Consider the following 20,019-nt stretch of genomic DNA (forward strand, 5'->3'; position numbering starts at 1 on the left):
ATGCCTTTACTAGTATTTCTAAATACTACTCTAAAATGGGGCTGAAAAATAAAGTACGTCTTAATCGCCAAGCCCGTTTAGTCTTACTAAAGCTTCGGCCCAGTGACTTGGACCTCTTCACAAACTTGTCCCGTATTTTCCCGTTGTATACGGGGTTGATTATGCCCGTATCAGCTGTTCTGACAAGAGGCTAGATCCAGTTGAGTCAAGTGGGTTTCTCAACCTTCTAGTTTTAGAAGTAGACAGTGCATCATGCTTTATAAAACTATAAGAATTTCTACACCAAAAAAGGGCTAAATAATAAGGTACCTGTTGATCTCCAAGCCAGTTTTGGTCTTACTGAAACTCCGTCCCAGTGACTTGGACCTCTTCACAAACTTGTCTCGTATCTTCCCGTCGTATACGGGGTTGATTATGCCCGTATAGCTATTCTGACGAGAGGCTAGCTCCAGTTGAGTGAGGTGGGTCTCTAGGGCTTCTAGTTTGGGTGAGAGGTAGTCGCTGTAGCGCTTTGTGAACTGGAAGAAAAAATGGAATATAAATATTATTTAATACTAGTTACGTTACTAAACTTAAAGTAACGCAATCTGATGCGTTACGCTGCATATCTAATACAGAACCATCAGCGGACACGAAATTTGTACTATATTCTGGTGGAAACAATTCAGAAATTTAATTTTAAACCCCTACGCAAAAACGACGGGGTGTTATACGTTTGACGTGTCTGTCTGTCTGTCTGTTTGTGTCTGTCTGTGTGTGTGTCTGTCTGTGGCATCGGAGCTCCCGAACGGACGAAACGGAATCCGATTTAGATTAAGTTTTTTTTGTCTGAAAGCTCAGTTAGTCAGGAGTGTTCTTAGCCATGCTTCATGAAAATCGGTCTACTATGTCGCGGTCGGGGGTTTTTTCAATTTTTTTATTTTTTGGTTAGGTTAGTTATTATGAATTTGTGTGTAGATATACATATAAAGTATATGTAATATGTTTGTAAAGTATAAAGATAACCTGTTTCTAAAAGTAAGTATTATATGAGGCTAATGGTAATGAACGTGTCCACTTTTAAAACATTTTTAAATTACATAAATATGTTTTCTTATTAACTATAAAACTCCCGTGAGACTCATACATATTTAAAAATATTTTAAGCGGGTTACTCACGTATTAAGTCGATATAGCGTTCGACATGTTTCGGTTCAATTTCGAGAACCTTTCTCAAGAGTAGCGACCCCGCCTTTACATGTCGAGAGCGCGACGCATACTGCGGGCGCTTGCTCGGTGCGCGCGGCTGCTGAGGACGGGCGCAGGGGGGGTCGGCGGCGCGGGCGACGTCACCGTGGCGAGATCGGAGCTACCCACTATGTTACTTTTGTCAAAAGCAGGATTGCACACAACACTTATTACGTCACTTGTTAAGGGTGCGTTTACACTGGGGACCGACGTAGTGCCTAGAACTGTTTTCCAACTAGGTGGCACCGACCAACCACTGTCACGATTGAAATTGGGATGACGACTAATTTCTATAGCTTCCCGTATTTTCGCGTCGCGCTCTCGACATGTAAAGGCGGGGTCGCTAATCTTGAGAAAGGTTCTCGAAATTGAACCGAAACATGTCGAACGCTATATCGACTTAATACGTGAGTAACCCGCTTAAAATATTTTTAAATATGTTTTCTTATGTTAAATTTTCTTGACAATTAATAACCTATGACTAACATTTTACAAAATAAACCGGCCAAGTGCGAGTCGGGCTCGCGCACAAAGGGTTCCGTAGCAGCAAAAAAATTACAGTTAAATCAACCTATCTCAAAAACTATAAGAGATACTTTGATCAAACCAAAAATCGTTGAAAGAGTTAATTAGCATGCATCACCTCTATTTTTTTTAGAATTTTATACCCCGTAGTTATAAAAATAGAGGGGGGGGGACATACTTTTTACGACTTTGAGAGCTGATATCTCAAAAACCGTTCACTTTAAGAAAAATGTTTTTTAGAAAACTTTATATCATTTTAAAAGACCTTTCCATTGATACCCCACACGGGTATGTACATCGAAAAAAAAATTTTCATCCCTCAGTTACATGTATGGGGGCCCCACCCCCAATTCTTTTTTTTTTACTATTTAGTGTCATAATTTTGTAGCGGTTCATACAACACATATTCCCATCAAATTTCATCACTGTAGTACTTATAGTTTCCGAGTAAATCGGCTGTGACAGACGGACAGACGGACAGACGGACAGACGGACAGACGGACATGACGAAACTATAAGGGTTCCGTTTTTGCCATTTTGGCTACGGAACCCTAAAAAGGAAGCGAGCTTAAGTTTCATGGTGTCATATTTCAAAATAAAATTAATTAACGGCCTGTAGTCTAAGAGGCGTAATAAAATATATTATAATTAGGGCAATATTTCATAAATGAGGTGTACTCTATCAAAGTACAGCCAACCGAACCCTTCCGAGCCAAGGCGGAACCTTTAATTAATTATAATCCTGCCAATGTTTAGTTTCGTTGGGTTTTACTACCTAATTATTTGACGACCGGTCTGGCGCAGTCGGTAGTGACCCTGCCTGCTGCGCCGCGGTCCCGGGTTCGAATCCCGGTAAGGGCATTTATTAGTGTGATGAGCACAGATATTTGTTCCTGAGTCATGGATGTTTTCTATGTATATAAGTATGTATATATTATATATATCGTTGTCTGAGTACCCACAGCACAAGCCTTCTTGAGCTTACCGTGGGCCTCAGTCAATCTGTGTAAGAATGTCCTATAATATTTATTTATTTATTTATTTAATTATATAATTTATTAACATTTGCTTTTGAAATCAATATCGATGGTATTTTGCCACGGTAAAACATTACAACTGCAAATAAATTGAGCTCATTTGCTAGTAATTTTTGCCCTTAATATATTATGGCATGAAAGTCAACGCGTGAAAATTGTTTTTGCTGTATTTCACCTACATATTTGTATTACAACAATAATTGGACATTCGCTTTAAAACCATAATTCATAATTTATTCATAATTCATAATTTATTGCATAATAATCATGTGGTACAAGCAGGTGTTACAATAAGGTAGGTTCACACATGAACCCTGTTAGGGCACAGCAAGTATTCCTTAAAACTAAATTACAGCTAGGAAGTGCAGGTACATTCATAAAAATTACAATTATTATTCGCATTTTACCACTTATGTTTAAAGCATAAGGCTAAGCTGGTTTTATATGGTTTTAGTACATTTTATAATTGCATTATATTCGATAATTATTTATCAAACGACTTCAAAAAAGGAGGAGGTTCTCAATTCAACTGATTTTTTATTTTATTTTTATCTACATTTATTATTGGTAATATTTTAAACTATTTATATTTAATTTCTCATGTACAGAGCAACTTTAATAGATTCGCAAGCCTTAAGTAGGTATGTAATTATATTGAATATAAATTAAATTATTAATTATTTATTTGGGTAAAGATTCGTCCTCTAGATACTCGTCTATAGAGTAATAGCATTTTTTGATGAGTAAGTCCTTTAGTTTGCTTTTAAATACTTTGTCTTCTTTTTCATTAATTATAATTTCGGGCAGTTTATTTGCTATAAGTATACATCGGTAGTACGGGCCTTTTTTAAACATTTCTAATTTTGATGGGGGTAGTTCTAATTGTGGTTTATCATTTTTCCTTCGTTCTGAGTTAATCATTTTTGTAGTAAAGAGATGAGAGTTATTCCTAACAAAGAGTGCTGCTTCCAATATGTATATCGAGGGCAAAGTGAGGATACGTAGTTCAGAAAAGTGAGGTCTACAACTATTTGGTATCTGGGTGTTGGTAAGTATGCGAATGCACTTTTTTTGCATTAGGAATAGGTGATGAGCATCCGTGCTGGCCCCCCACAAAATAATACCGTACTGGAGTCTTGCATGTCCGAACGCGAAATATGCTGACAGGGCGGTTTCCAGGTTAGTATTGATCTTTAGTACACTTAACGCAAATAAGAAACTAGACAATTTTGATTTAATATTATCTACGTGTGATTTCCAATTTAAATTTGTATCTATTTTTATTCCTAACAATTTGAATTCATTTACTTCGTCAATATTTTCATTATTTATTTGTAATGACAACCATACATTTTATCTTAAATAAATGAATGTCATGGAGGTTAAGGGGAGAGGCCTTTGCCCAGCAGTGGGACACCATTATAGGCTAGTAAAAAAACCTAAAATTAATGGGGGACACCTTCCACAGATAAACCTAGCCCCAAACTAAGCAAAGCTTGTACTATGGGTGCTAGGCGACATACATACATTGTACATACAATACTTATATACATAGAACACATCATCATCATAAATAAATGCCCTTAGCGGGAATTGAACCCGGAACCGTAGCTTAGCAGGCAAGCTCACTGTCACTACGCACGAGCCATCTTACCTGTTTATCTCTGCTAGATCGTCTTGGCAGCGGTGGTGGCTGAGGTGCTTCATCCCCTGACATATAATCAGGAGGCCTTGCTCGATAGGTCTGTGGAGCCTCTGTCGTTCCTTCGATTTCTGGAAGCTTCCAGGAACTGAAAACAAAAGAAAGTTGGGAAGGAGACTCGCAGGTTCGTTAGCACTAATTGCTACATGGATATATTAAAAGTGGTAATTTTTTCAAAGTTGTCCGCTCCCCTTTTTTTGTAACATGGGTATTTTTTACGCGATTCATACTCTGAATCGCGAAGTCTATCGATCCTGATTGGAGAAAAAAAAACATCCGCGCGATTCTGAGTGAAAACCACATAAAAATTTCCAAATTTAAAAAAAGTGGACAACTTTGAAACAAATGGCCCAAATACTATGTATACCTACAATGTGTTTTCCAATGTGATTACTTAGCTACGATCACGATGTTTTTTTTTCATCAGCGACTAAAAAAGCGACTGGCAAATATCAAATGTCATTTCGCACTTCCAAAAAACTCATTGGTACGGGCCGGGGTTTGAACATATTCTTTGGACAGTTTGGTCCTGTCCTTGGTCCGGTAAAATGGGAATAACAGAGTTTAGTCTGTACAAAATGTATACGTAGATGATTACGACTTTTGTAATTTAATTGTTATATTATGAAAAATGCGTCTCGGCATAGAACATTTTAATCGTCTCATTATCCTTGGAAAAGGATCGAAACATTTCGAGCGTCATTTCGATTTAATTGCAACGTGAGCTTAAAATATTTTAAACATGTTTCAGTCTCACGGGAGTTTTATAGTTACAATTTTTAATTGTCCTTTTCAACATACACTGTCTAAACCAGTACGAGAAAATATACAGTAAAATACTTACAAGACCTTCACGCCTCTAAGCTCCATAAAGAAAAAACCGGCCAAGAGCGTGTCGGGCCACGCTCAGTGTAGGGTTCCGTAGTTTTTCGTATTTTTCTCAAAAACTACTGAACCTATCAAGTTCAAAACAATTTTCCTAGAAAGTCTTTATAAAGTTCTACTTTTGTGATTTTTTTCATATTTTTTAAACATATGGTTCAAAAGTTAGAGGGGGGGGGGACGCACTTTTTTTCCTTTAGGAGCGATTATTTCCGAAAATATTGATATTATCAAAAAACGATCTTAGTAAACCCTCATTCATTTTTAAATACCTATCCAACAATATATCACATGTTGGGGTTGGAATGAAAAAAAATATCAGCCCCCACTTTACATGTAGGGGGGGTACCCTAATAAAACATTTTTTTCCATTTTTTATTTTTGCACTTTGTTGGCGTGATTGATATACATATTGGTACCAAATTTCAGCTTTCTAGTGCTAACGGTTACTGAGATTATCCGCGGAAGGACGGACGGACGGACGGACGGACGGACGGACGGACGGACGGACGGACGGACGGACGGACGGACGGACGGACAGACAGACATGGCGAAACTATAAGGGTTCCTAGTTGACTACGGAACCCTAAAAAAGAGATTTGGTGTGTTAAAATTTCTCGCACGTTTGAAAGGGTAGCCTTAGTAGGTAAACGATATTTGAAGGCGTCTTGGGATTGCGATTATGTTATGAAGGTTGCCGACGACGAAGAGTACTTATTTGTACATTTGTAGTTCATTCCCTAAAGGCCGATTCCGGGTATTACTATTCTGAACAAACGATTTTACAGGACTTATCTTAATCATTAACAAGTACCACTGACTTGTACTATATTCTGTGCAAGTAGGTAAGTCTGTGTGGGATTTTGAAAAGCTTGAAGCATTTTACGAGTAAGTGGGATGATAAGTTAATAAAGTGTCGACGGTGAAGTCGAACGTTTTATGAGATTTTAGTGGGAAGTAGTAGAAGACTTTATTAATTTATGTTTAGGATGTTAGCAATACATATTTGGTTTCTTCAATAAACTTGCGGCACAAATCCTGGAGTTTTTTTTTAGTCCTAACACCTAACTTCCTCACAACATGTTTTAAATCTTGCCAAGGAAGTAATTTATTTTACATTATATTTATATTCTTTTTTCGGCAGTTGGTGATCACAATAGAACAATCTCGTCGAGGAGAGGCCTAGTTAAAAACTCCACCGTAGTTTGTTGACCTGTTGTCAGAAGTTGGTACCGTGAGCTCGTTACGCTGACTCATTTTATTTTTTTTAACCCCGACCCAGAAACGATGGGGTGTTATAAATTTGACTTGTCTGTCTGTCTGTGAGTGTGTCTGTCAGTGGCATCGTAGCTCCCGGACGGATCAACCGATTTAGATTTTTTTTTTGTTTGAAAGTTGAATTAGTCGGGAGTGTTCTTAGCCATGTTTCATGAAAGTCGGTCCACTATATCGGGGTTTTTTTTTTCAAATACTAATTTTGTGGTTAGTTAATTAAACCAAACAAATCGTGGAAATGACTTTCCTCTTGTTTAATACTAGGTGATGTCTGATGACTGATCGTCTGACAATTTGCAACCTTGTTTGAACAAAATACGAGTACGATCACCATAATGTTTATTTAAAATTAAATGTATTGTAAATCTGTTATGCGCTGCGTTGGCGCTGTTTTTTAATTTGTTAATGCGTCGTTATCAATGTTCTCACTGTTTCTACAATGGACCGATCGAGCTAGCCAATATGGTGATTATATATTATGATCTGCGACGATGCTTAAAAGATCCGCCGCAAATTCGCGGGACATGAACAGAGTAGCTGATATCTATCTCTATCGCTCTTGCGTATTGGCGTGACATGAATAAATGCCATTCCTGGAGATCTCCTGGTTACCATGAAGTACTAAATCCGTCAGTTTAGGTGGAGAGAGAGACAGAGATATATAAGTCCCTTTCACGCGTTATGCCAGACCGGTCGTTGTTTATGATAGCTTACTTGGCAATCCTTTCGCTACTTCTAGAACGAGCTGCTCTGGCCAGCCGGTGTAATGCGAACAGGGCACCCTCGCTGGAGTCACCAAGCCATGAACAAAGCTCCTGCAGTACCTGTTCAAAGTTACACATTGATATCACATATTAAAGTCACTTTTTTGAGGACCAATGCTACAGAATATGACTTAACCTTTCATGAAATATCTGGATTTTGTAAAGTCGTCTCCCTACTTACAGTAAAGTGTCGTCGCAGCAATAACGCTGGCAGCAAGTCAGCAAGCGCGGCGTGTAACGCGCGGCAACCGCAACGGTCGCGGTCATAGCTAGCGGCGCCGTCTGTCCCACGAGCCACTCGTCGTTTAGAGACCATCCTGTGTCTTCGGCGTCTGAAGCGCCGGATTCTTCAACTGAGAAAGAATAATATTATATTCAGGGTGGCTAGCCGAATGGCACAATCGCTCACGAAACGCTCACGAAACGAAGCGCTAGTAGATATCTATCTCTATCGCGCTTGCGTATTGGCGCGACAGAGCCAGCGGCGTATCGCTTTCGTTTGGCGTTGGAGAAATGCCATTCGGCTACGGGGCCAGTTTGTGTTAAAATAGCAAATCGAAATTATTCTAGGTTGATGAAAAGAATCTAAAAGTTAAACCAGTTGGACGTAGACACGTGATGCAGAAAGTCCTTGGCATGGCAAAGTCACACCAAGAGGCTTCATACTTTGAAGAATTTCAGTCTCCATAATTATCCATAAAGAGATATTAAACATGTAAAACCGGCCAAGAGCGTGTCGGGCCACGCTCAGTTTAGGGTTCCGTAGTTTTCCGTATTTTTCTCAAAAACTACTGAACCTATCAAGTTCAAAACAATGTTCCTAGAAATTCTTTATAAAGTTCTACTTTTGCAATTTTTTTCATATTTTTTAAACATATGGTTCAAAAGTTAGAGGGGGGGACGCACTTTTTTTTCCTTTAGGAGCGATTATTTCTGAAATATTAATATTATCAAAAAACGATCGTAGTAAACCCTCATTCATTTTTAAATACCTATCCAACAATATATCACACGTTGGGGTTGTAATGAAAAAAAAATATCAGCCCCCACTTTACATGTAGGGGGTGTACCCTAATAAAACATTTTTTTACATTTTTTATTTTTTCATTTTATTGACGTAATTGATATACATATTGGTACCAAATTTCAGCTTTCTAGTGCTAACGGTTACTGAGATTATCCGCGGACGGACGGACGGACGGACGGACAGACAGACATGGCGAAACTAGGGAAACTATAAGTTGACTACGGAAACCTAATAAAATCGTGTAACTCACGTAAAATTATCGAAGATAGCTCGACATGTTTCGCTCCGTAACGAGGAGCATTTTCAATGAGCACGCGCGATGGCGATGGTATCCCAAAGCAGACTGCGGACCGTTGACTCAGCGCGGGGCCAGCAGCGGCAGGGGCGAGAGGGGGGAGGTTTACGTGAGTTCCCGATTTTACATGTTTAATATGTCAGTGTCCCACGGTAGTTTTACTATCCATAAAGAGACTTTGGTTTTTGCAAAAGCTTATATTTGTATGACTTCTGTTATGGATATTGTTCACAGTGAGAAACTCTAACGAAACATCTATATTCAAATATGTAACCAACATTTTACTGAACTTAGTTTTCATGTATGATTCTGTGTTATTTCCTTGATAATTCAATAAAATACTTACCACAGAGCGCATCCTTCACACTATTAATAAAATCCAGCGTCTCCATCAGACCAGGTCTACTCAACGCCTCCTTATTCCGCACAGTAGACCCAGCAGACCTCGGTCTTCTCCTTAACTCCTTAATATTCTCCACTGGTTCGGAGTACACCAGGTTCCTCAGGGTATGGTACTTGCGCCGCATAGTTTTGGTGTCAGATTGGTTAGTGATGGAGATTTCTGGAAACCCGTAGGCGGTTGCTGGTCGGTTTCGACGGGACCTTCGGCGCGCTTTTGGAAGGGTATCTATGGAAGAAAACAGCATGTCAAGTTAAATTCATAGACACAATCTAGTTTGTTGGGCGGTGTGCGCAGTCCGGTGGCCCTGGGTGCGTAAGCGAATGGCACAAACGCTCACAAAACGAAACGCTCGTAGATATCTATCTCTATCGCTCGTGCGCGTGCGTGGCGCGACAGAGCCAGACTACCTCTCGCAGCGTTTCGTTTTCGTTTCGCGTCGCAGAAATGCCATTCGGCATCTTTATTTTTGACCTTTGTTTTTTGCTTTAGGTGCTAGGTTTTGATATTTATGCTTTTGGGCGATTGGCCTTTGGTATTAGAGATCTCAAATTAAACTTCTTCGGCACGGGAAGAAAGGGGGTGGTGGATCCCCAGCTGGAACGAGACCAAGGCGGTGGCGTCAGTGGCGGTGAGCTTGTGGAGACCCTAGGCACATATTCTTCTACGTCGAAACCTCACGACTGAGGGTCGTGACCACCATAAGTCGCTCTACGTTGCAGTGCTCTCCACTCACGCCGATCTTTTGCCTTCCTAAAGGATCCCTGGAGCCCAACGCGTGTGGCCTTCATGATTGTGCTGAACCAGCGCGTGGGTAATCCGGCTCTTTTACGATGACTAGGCACATATGGAGGGGCGTAGGACAAGCAACAACATACCTATGGAAGACAGATCCTGGACGGAGGTGGAGGGTACAACATCAGGTTTAGTGTTGTTCCTCCAATAGCTGCCTTTCTTCACGCTGGCCAGGATTTCGTCAGAGCTGCCTTGCCAGCTTATATGCTGTTTTGTGCTGCAAACACAATATTAAAGTTATTGAGAAAAATATTTTTTACTCAAAAGAACAGACGTGATTGTAAGTGCGTCTTCGAAATGATGATGGGAGTATGTTAAATTCTTGGGTCTAGAACTTACTCGTACTTGTCCCTTTGTAAATACATAATATCATATACTTAATTTTTAACTTCTGATTATAGCAGAAACGTCTGCAATCGATGCCATTAGGCTTAGAATAAATTTAAAAGTGGAAAATGTCTGCCTTGGGTAAGACCTGAACTCACGGCCACTGGATCGATACTCCAGCGCTCTGCCAACTGAGCCACCAAGACTTCAACCAAGCCAGCGAATTTTTTTTTGTCTCACCCAAGGCAGACATTTCCACGTGTGTTCTCACGACTCACAAATATTGATAAAGAAATCCACAATCCACAATGATTTCTTGACTCTCCACCCTCTGTATAGACGCTGTAGGCATCAAGTTATAATTTGTATAAAATTATTTAACACTCTCGTGGTAAAATGCAACTTTCTCTTCGGTACGTAGCCGAATGGCACAAACGCTCACGAAACGAAACGCTCGTAGATATCTATCTCTATCTCTATCGCGTATTGGCACGACAGAGCCAGACTACATTTCTGCGTTTCGCAAAGCAGAAATGCCATTCGGCTACGGGGCCAGCTTTCGAAGTATCAAGAGAGCCTTTACCAGTTGGTGTGGTGAAATAGTTATTTGTTTTACAAGGGGGCAAAGTTGTTGTTTAACCGCACGTGCCAATATTGATACCCGAGCAAGCGAAAGATTCCAATATTGAAATTCCAAAAAAGTGGAATCTTGAGCGTTGCGAGGTTTCAAGGCACGAAGGTTAAACAAACTTTGCCGAGTCAAACGCCGAGTGAAACACAAAATTTTTCACCACACCAACACGAACAAAATCCTAACTATAAAACATCAAACTAAATCAAATCCAGCAATCTATTCAATATTTATGATTCATAATCATAATTTATAGGTAAATTCTAACAGCCAGCTTAAGACATCAAGTTAAAATTTGTATGAAATTACTTTGCACTCTTCTGGATGAAATGCATTGTTGCTATCTGTTTTCGAATAGCAAAGTAAGCCTTTACCAGTTGGTGTGGTGAAAATATCTTTATTTTCTTTCAGTCATCTAATCTTTCTATTCCCATGTGTATGTGCGACACTCGACTCGTGTAACTACACATTAGTGTCACTGCTGCCCCAACTATTATGTCCCATATTAGGGCTACTCCAAATTTGTAACATCCTAAATGCCTTTTATATTCTGCTAAGCCACTTTGGTTCAACTCCAGGCTCTGTATGCTTGTTTAGAGCTTAGTGGGGCAAGTAAGGGTATTTAGTTTCGTGGTAGTTTCAATAAGTTTCGTATTAAGAGGCAAGGGAACGAACCGTGAATTAAATTACGCTTAAGTACCTACTTAGCTATAAAATAAATGTGATTTTGTATAAAGTATGTAGATGTAGTCATATTTTGTTCTGAAATAAAATAATAAATGGAATTTATAATTAGATATAGGTATTTTTAATCCTATTTTGTTCCGTTTATATGTAACGGCAGGGTTACCGCGTAATATTCTTTAAGCGTCCGAATAAAAGTTTTTTTTTTATATACCACGTCGGTGGCAAACAGGTATACGGCCTGCCTGATGGAAAGCGGTCACCGTAACCTATGGACGCCCGCAACTCAAGGGGTGTCACGTGCGCGTTGCCGACCCATTAGAAACTTGTACACTCCTTTTTAGGGTTCCGTAGTCAACTAGGAACCCTTATAGTTTCGCCATGTCTGTCTGTCCGTCCGTCCGTCCGTCCGTCCGTCCGTCCGCGGATAATCTCAGTAACCGTTAGCACTAGAAAGCTGAAATTTGGTACCAATATGTATATCGATCACGCCAACAAAGTGCAAAAATAAAAAATGGAAAAAAATGTTTTAGGTACCCCCCCTACATGTAAAGTAGGGGCTGATATTTTTTTTATTCCAACCCCAACGTGTGATATACTGTTGGATAGGTATTTAAAAATGAATAAGGGTTTGCTAAGATCGTTTTTTGATAATATTAATATTTTCGGAAATAATCGCTCCTAAAGGAAAAAAAAGTGCGTCCCCCCCTCTAACTTTTGAATCATATGTTTAAAAAATATGAAAAAAATCACAAAAGTAGAACTTTATAAAGACTTTCTAGAAAAATTGTTTTGAACTTGATAGGTTCAGTAGTTTTTGAGAAAAATACGGAAAACTACGGAACCCTACACTGAGCGTGGCCCGACACGCTCTTGGCCGGTTTTTTCTATTCTACTTATATTCCAATTTAAACATCCTTTGCAGTTTTATATTGAAAAGTGATAATTATAGTAATTCCTCAATGCGGTTTTTGAGTAATTTGCGTCACAAGAAAGATATCTCTGTTTGCCTAAAGGTTGACTGGTAGAGAATGCTGTTTGGCATTAAGTCCGCCTTTTGTACTATAAGTTCTTTTCTTTGTGTACAATAAAGATTAAATAAATAAATAAATAAGAAAGCAAATAAGGTAGCTATTTGATTTTAGGATGTTTGGGTACCTACTTAAAGTTCTTAGATTTATTTTTAGCATGAGGCGTAAAATATCTCAATTCCATACTGCTGATATCACATTAACTTCTCATGTCATGAGCGCAAAATCCATTTATAGCAAAATTATGTCCTATCCTATTAATGAACCTAATAACGTGTCGAATTTAACGGAAAACAAGAAAAACACAATGTATTTCAATTTCATGTCTTTTAAATCTAATTCTAGCGCCTCCCATAGATGGCGCTACGTGCGAGATAGCTCGCGCTATAGAAGTGTTCCCGTAGTTCGTATTTAAAGTCCAGACGTTATTTGGTATTCTACTAATCTTCTCGGGGTCATGTTCTTGTTTAGGAATTTTTGGAACGACGAGAGAGCTCGCGAATTCCAGCGAGTTTTCACGTCTAATCAGTATTGTATAGTGAGCTGTGAGACCAAACCAAGCTAGCTTTACGAGGTTTTTTTAATAAGAAAGTAAAACTTATTTTTAACCCCCGACGCAAAAACGCAAAAATAAGTTTGACGTGTCTGTCTGTGTGTGTATCTGTCTGTCTGTCTGTCTGTATGTATGTTTGTCTGTCTTTCTGTGTGTGTGTATGTCTGTGGCATCGTAGCTCCCGAACGGATGAACCAATTTCGATTAAGTTTTTTTTTTGTTTGAAAGCTGAGTTAGTCGGGAGTGTTCTTAGCCATGTTTTATGAAAATCGGACCACTATGTCGCGGTCGGGGGTTTTTTCAAAAATTTTAATTTTGTGGTTAGGTTATTATTTATTTCTGTTTACTTAAAGGGAAGTTTCTTTATGTCAAATAAAATTAAGTTATCTAAGAAACTAGTGTGTTAACTCTTATACCGTAATCGTGTTTTAACAAAAATACATACATACATACATACAATCACGCCTGTTTCCCAGAGGGGTAGGCAGAGATCACGGATTTCCATTTACTACGAACCTGACAAACCACTTTCGCTTCACACACTTTCATAACATTTCTCATACACGCTCGTCGGTTTCGAGTACTTCTGACCTGGCCTCTTTGCAATATTTCCCCGATTTGATCAAGAAAAGTTCGCCTAGGTCTTCCACTACCAACTGACCCTTCCACTCCTTTTTCATAACAAAAATAAATAATAAAATATTTTTTTTTTTTAACAAAAATAGATGTAATAATAGTAATTGTAGAAGTGAATTACAAATTGATTACTACTCGTACTCGCTAATGTTATTTATTTTGACATGTGCCGTTCGATATTTGACATTAACATTTATATTATTCCTGAAATTCTCTCACATTTAAGAAAACGAAAAAAAAAACGGATTTATCAAAAAGCGGAAATACCAGGTGGTTCCTATTTATGAGCCTAATAACGTGTCGAATTTGACGGAAAACAAGAAAAACACGGTGTATTTCAATTTCATGATAGTGTTTTAAATCTAATTCTAGAGCCTCCCATAGATGGCGCTACGTGCGAGATAGCTCGCGCTATAGAAGTGTTCCCGTGGTTCGTATAAAGTCCAGACTTTATTTTGTGTAGGTACTAGTTCGAGGTAGTCCGCCTTCTTTGTAGAATTTTTGGAACGACGGGAGAACTCGCGAATTTCAGCGAGTTTTCACGTCTAATCTGGCCCCGTAGCCGAATGGCATTTCTCCGACGCGAAACGAAAACGAAACACCGCTAAAGCTAGTCTGGCTCTATCGCGCCAATACGCAAGAGCGATAGAGATAGATATCTACTAGCGTTTCGTTTTGTGAGCGTTTGTGCCATTCGGCTACGCACCCTGTATTGTATAGTGAGACCAAGTTAACTTTACACGGTTTTTCCAAATGTGAAAGTGTATTATTTAGTCTAGTCTGTTAATATTTTTTTGATGGATACTTTTGCATGTTAAATTGTATCTTGTTATTTAATGCATGTTAATTATAAGATGTAATGTATTGAAAAAAATGGTTGCCAAGTTTTTTGGCTTTCCCATAGTGGACTGAAATCTTCTCGATGCTGAGTTTTATTTGACGTTCATGTGCGCATAGTATGCCTACTTATATTATATTTTAATTTGTGTAATTTATATCAATGAAATCTAAATGCTCGTGTGGTGACGGGTTAAGAATTTCACCGCCCCCTTTCTTCCCGTGGGTGTCGTAGAAGGCGACTGTGGGATATGGGTTAAATTGTGGCGTAGGCGAGAGGCCGGCAACCTGTCACTACAATGTCACAATTTCGTTTTCTTTCAACCCCTTGTTTGCCAGGAGTGGCACTGAAACTTGGGTAGTTTCATGTGCTCTGCCTACCCCTTCATGGGATACAGGCGTGATTGTATGTGTGAAATCTAGATATACAAGTTATTATTACGGTGAATTACTTGATTAATAACTTCCCAATTTAAGACTGACTGAGCCTTTACCAGTTTTGAAGTTTTATAAAGCTTTATTGTATAGAGAAAGTGAACAGCGACTAGGGATCATCCACATATTACGTCACACCAAATTTCAGGTTTTTGGACCCCTCCCCCCCCCCTATGTCACGCTTTTTTGTATCCCTTTAACAGGGCTTGTCACATTTAGTATGACCCCCCCCTCCCCCTTACACTGTGACGTAATATATGGATGACGCCCTACAGATGTAGTGCGAAAATGGTTTCCTCGTATTTGTCATGCTAGTTCAGTCAATGTCAGTACATCTTGTACTGAGACTGACTGAAATAGCATGACACGTTCGTATGTTTCCGTAACAATACGAAGGAAATTTTTACACTACTTACATCTGACGTGATTATGATGTATAATGTAACTGCGTCAAAATATCGGGAGCTCAATAAAAATCAAAATACAATATGTATGTATGTATGTATCTATAACCTTTATTGTACATAAAGGAAACAAAAGAGACACAGTTACAGAGTCAGTAATATACAATGTAGGCGGACTTATCCCTTAATGGGATCTCTTCCAGTCAACCTTTGAGGAAATGAGTAGAAGCGATTAACGATGAGTAACCAATTTAAAAATGTACAAACACTAAAAGAATTAAATGCAAATTTTGTATACACAAATGGTAACAAATATATACATATACAATTACATAAATAATAAATATAATCTATATCCCGGTCTATATAAGTCTAATGAACGTGAATCATTGAAAACGGTTAAATAATATGTTATGACGTTCGACGCGAATTTTTTTTTGTTTTGTATTTTTTACTAAATATGTGCTATATGTGCTGCGAGCGTCATGGGCAATTTTGCACCGGGAACGACAGGGAATTGTTTATTTAGATAGTTTTAAGTTTTTATTGTTATTAGTGTTTAGTTATTAGGTATTGTAATTTTTACTATATTTGTATAAAGAAATATTTGTCCTTTAATAATGTGAATATATGTATTGTTTTTTTTTAGTTTCACCGTGCTTTGGTTTTACCACACCTCGGACACTGGCGATCAAATATATGAAAGAGGCGCGTTCCTTGCACACAGTCTAAGCCCGTGTAGGTGAACGCGTACTATGCTTGTATGAGTGACATATGACAGGTCGACTGTTCGCGTTTTTGACAGGCGGTAACTGTCAGGTAACCGAGAGGGGGTGGGCGGCGATTTCAGCGGGGAGCGGGAGTGGCCATACTGTACGATAGTACTCTTTATTATACTGTGGTTTTACTGTTATGCTTTGTAAGTTATTTGAATAATAAGTAAATAAATGAATAAATAAATTATATTTGAAGCGTTATTTCATGTGCTGCTTTTGATGCTGAGTAATATGTACACTTATTTTGCCTCACTAAATTACTATCTTACATTTCAAGGGCGGAAAAATTGTTCACCAACGATTTGCAGGCGCGTATTATTTCAATCACAAAGGCCGGCAAGTAAAATTCCTGGGAGATTGCCGGCCGGGCAGTAATAATTTAATAAATCTGTTAACGAGGCAACCCTCATCTGCTAGTGAAATATGGCCGGTTTAGGATTCTGGTTTAGTTATGACTATGACGTACAATGGGTGGGGGACTACCGACTATTACTCTTTACCAAAGATAATAAGTCCGTAAAAGACAAATAAAATCCAAGAACAAACGTAAGTTTTTGTATTAGCTAACCCTTCTTCATTAATTACTTAGAAATAAGGATTTTTGAATTTTGATGTGAAATCAAAGGAAGAAAATGATACCCGTTTAAATGGCGCCATAACTTTGATGTCCAGTTAGATGTCACTAATATTAATATCAATCAATTTAAACATAGCAGTGTATCAAGGTACGTAGCAGAATGGCACAAACGCTCACGAAACGATACGCTCGTAGATATCTATCTCTATCACTCGTGCGTATTGGCACTATTGACGCGACAGAGCCAGACTACCCTTTCGCGGCGTTTCGTTTCGCGTCGCAGAAATGCCATTCGGCTACGGCACCAGATATAAAATATATGGTCGAGATAAAGAAATGACAGTAAATGCAAGTTGACTACGAAAACTTTGATAAAAACGCTTATATCCATTCTATTTGCTCTTACCGGTGGAACTTTTTTTTTTGTTACTTACCTACGTAACCCGAACCCAGAAATATTGTCCGAAACAAGGAACATCCGTAGCCAAGATTTCAATTAAATCCGCTCGTGTGCCAATAATCCTAATCGAATTTTTCTATTGTATTGGAACAAATTCTGTACCGGATACATTTGCTCCGCCAAGACTTTTATAAAGTTGGCCTAACTGTGTTACACAACTTACTGGGTCAAATATTGTTGCATTACAGAGCATAGTTACTACTCAATTTAAAAAGCAGTTAATGTTAATACCATATATGTATATATGTTGACGATTTTTTATAGATAATAATTACTTACGAAGGAGTTTTTAGGAAGGAGTTTGTTGTTAAATATACATGTTGCTCATTTAATAAACTCCAATAATATATGTATGCACAGGTCATACTAACTGAGCAATAAAATTATTTTGACTATGGTACCATTTTTTAAAATTTCGGAATAAAAGTTGCTCAGAGCAGAGTGACGTAAATAACGGGAACAACGATCCACGACAGTTTGCATACGTGACAGCGACATCTACCATGATATTGGGTAAATTATCTTGCTCATCGCAACAATAGGGAATATGCATGATTTTTTTTATACGATTGTAGTTATTACATTACTAAAATAACCACAAAAATTAAAATTTTGAAAAAAAAAACCCCGACTGCGACATAGTAGACCGATTTTCATGAAACATGTTTCACCATGGGTAAGAAGACTAACTCAGTTTTCAGACAAAAAAAAACTAAACCTAAATCGGTTCATCCGTTCGGGAGCTAGGATGCCACAGACAGACACACACACACAGACAGACAGACAAACAGACAGACTGTAACGTAGTACATTTTCTTGGTCGTAATTAATATTTTTTTTATAATTCAAAAATCGAAATTTCATTAATTTTATTTTCTTTCAAAAGTCACACACACACGTCAAACACCCCGTCGTTTTTGCGTGGGGGTTAAAAATAAATGTAACACATCCTAAATATAAACTAAGAAGTTAGAAAAAACGTTTATCATTTAGTTATAGTGTGTCTAGCCAATCTCGCTCGCACTTATCCCTCCGGCTTAGTATTAGTTCCCTAGTCCCACTGTGTTCAACGATGAGGCAGTTGCATCAGATATTAGCTGTTCTTATAATAACTAGTAAACTTACCGTTTGTCTCCCACAAGGGCCGTAGTGAAGGCTCCAAGCACACTCCGTCGGGCTAACCGAAGCTTCGCTTCGCAATTATCCCTCCGGCTTGATGTGAATTCCCTAGCCACACTGTGTTCAACGATCGGGCTAAACGAAGCTTCGCTTCGCACTTATCCCTCCGGCTTGATGTGAATTCCCTAGCCGCTCTGTGTTCAACGATAAGGCAGTTTCATCAGATACTAGCTGTTCTTATAATAACTAGTAAACTTACCGCTTGTCTCCCACAAGGGCCGTAGTGAAGGCTCCAAGTACACTCCATCGGGCGAAACGAAGCTTCGCTTCGCAATTATCCCTCCAGCTTAGTGTTAGTTCCCTAGTCGCACTGTGTTCAACGATAAGGCAGTTGCATCAGATATTAGCTGCGTATCGCTTGTCTCCCACAAGTTTCCAAGTACACTCCATCGGGCGAAACGAAGCTCGGCAATTATCCCTCCAAGTGTTAGTTCCATTCGGCTACGGGGTTGCCTGTTCTTATAATAACTAGTAAACTTACCGCTTGTCTCCCACAAGGGCCGTAGTGAAGGCTCCAAGTACACTCCATCGGGCTAAACGAAGCTTCGCTTCGCAATTATCCCTCCAGCTTAGTGTTAGTTCCCTAGTCGCACTGTGTTCAACGATAAGGCAGTTGCATCAGATATTAGCTGTTCTTATAATAACTAGTAAACTTACCGCTTGTCTCCCACAAGAGCCGTAGTGAAGGCTCCAAGCACACTCCGTCGGGCTAACCGAAGCTTCGCTTCGCACTTATCCCTCCGGCTTAGTGTGAGTTCTCTGGCCGCACTGTGTTCTCTCCGGCTTGGCAGTTTCATTGGATACGACACTGCCATGCCGTCGCCAGTTGGGAAAACGAGACGAAATTCTGAAAATAAAATATAAATAAATATTGTGGGGACACCTGATCAACCTAGCCCCAAACTAAGCAACGCTTGTACTATGGGTGCCACGCACAGAATTATATTTAGATAGAAGAAACAAGTTCATCTATTTGTATGGCAGCCGAGCGTGTCAGATTTTGTACTGAAGTTGTCACTTGCCTGTGATTTTAAATATGTCTTAGGCACTTGAGTGTTCATATTTTTTGTGTTGTTCCAATTAAATATCACGCAACGACACATTTTTTAATGTTTTTGTTGCTTTCAACTTACAATTGACGCCTGAAAGTGCAAGACGGACAACTCAGTGGACTTTCCTGAGTTCATTTGACTCGCTAAGTAGATACGTTTGGTGCCAGGTGTAATATAGGTTGAAGACTTTAACAACAAGTAGCTTTAGCCGCTTAATACAAAAACAAGTTTCTATAATATACATAATAACAATATTGATAGTAAGTATTCCGTTCCAGACAAAGTTAAACTGGCAAATAATTTTTCAGTGCAGATGGTGCTTTTTGCCTGCGCATCATTGCACAAACTGTTTTTTTATATACCACGTCGGTGACAAACAGGTATACGTTCCGCCTGATGAAAAGAGGTCACCGTAACCTATGGACGCCTGCAACGTGCTGCCGATCCATTAGAAACTTGTACACTTCCTTTTTGAAGTGCTTATATCCTTCATCATCATCATCATATC

General features: G+C 38.9%; 1 protein-coding gene across 1 annotated transcript in view; it reads right to left on the bottom strand.

Annotated features, from left to right (window-relative positions):
- Positions 1-335: 335 nt before the first annotated feature.
- Positions 336-20,019, bottom strand: part of LOC125230543 — a 50,150-nt gene continuing 30,466 nt past the window's right edge. The window contains exons 11-17 of the mRNA XM_048135724.1: positions 19,117-19,306; positions 10,013-10,146; positions 9,081-9,362; positions 7,594-7,765; positions 7,363-7,472; positions 4,444-4,579; positions 336-518 (exon numbers count right to left, since the gene is read on the bottom strand). Coding sequence (XP_047991681.1) covers positions 479-518; positions 4,444-4,579; positions 7,363-7,472; positions 7,594-7,765; positions 9,081-9,362; positions 10,013-10,146; positions 19,117-19,306 — 1,064 coding nt within the window. The 3' untranslated portion in view covers positions 336-478. The remainder of the gene's footprint in view (positions 519-4,443; positions 4,580-7,362; positions 7,473-7,593; positions 7,766-9,080; positions 9,363-10,012; positions 10,147-19,116; positions 19,307-20,019) is intronic.

The sequence above is a fragment of the Leguminivora glycinivorella genome, chromosome 10 (genome assembly GCF_023078275.1).
Source record: "Leguminivora glycinivorella isolate SPB_JAAS2020 chromosome 10, LegGlyc_1.1, whole genome shotgun sequence".
Taxonomy (NCBI): domain Eukaryota; kingdom Metazoa; phylum Arthropoda; class Insecta; order Lepidoptera; family Tortricidae; genus Leguminivora; species Leguminivora glycinivorella.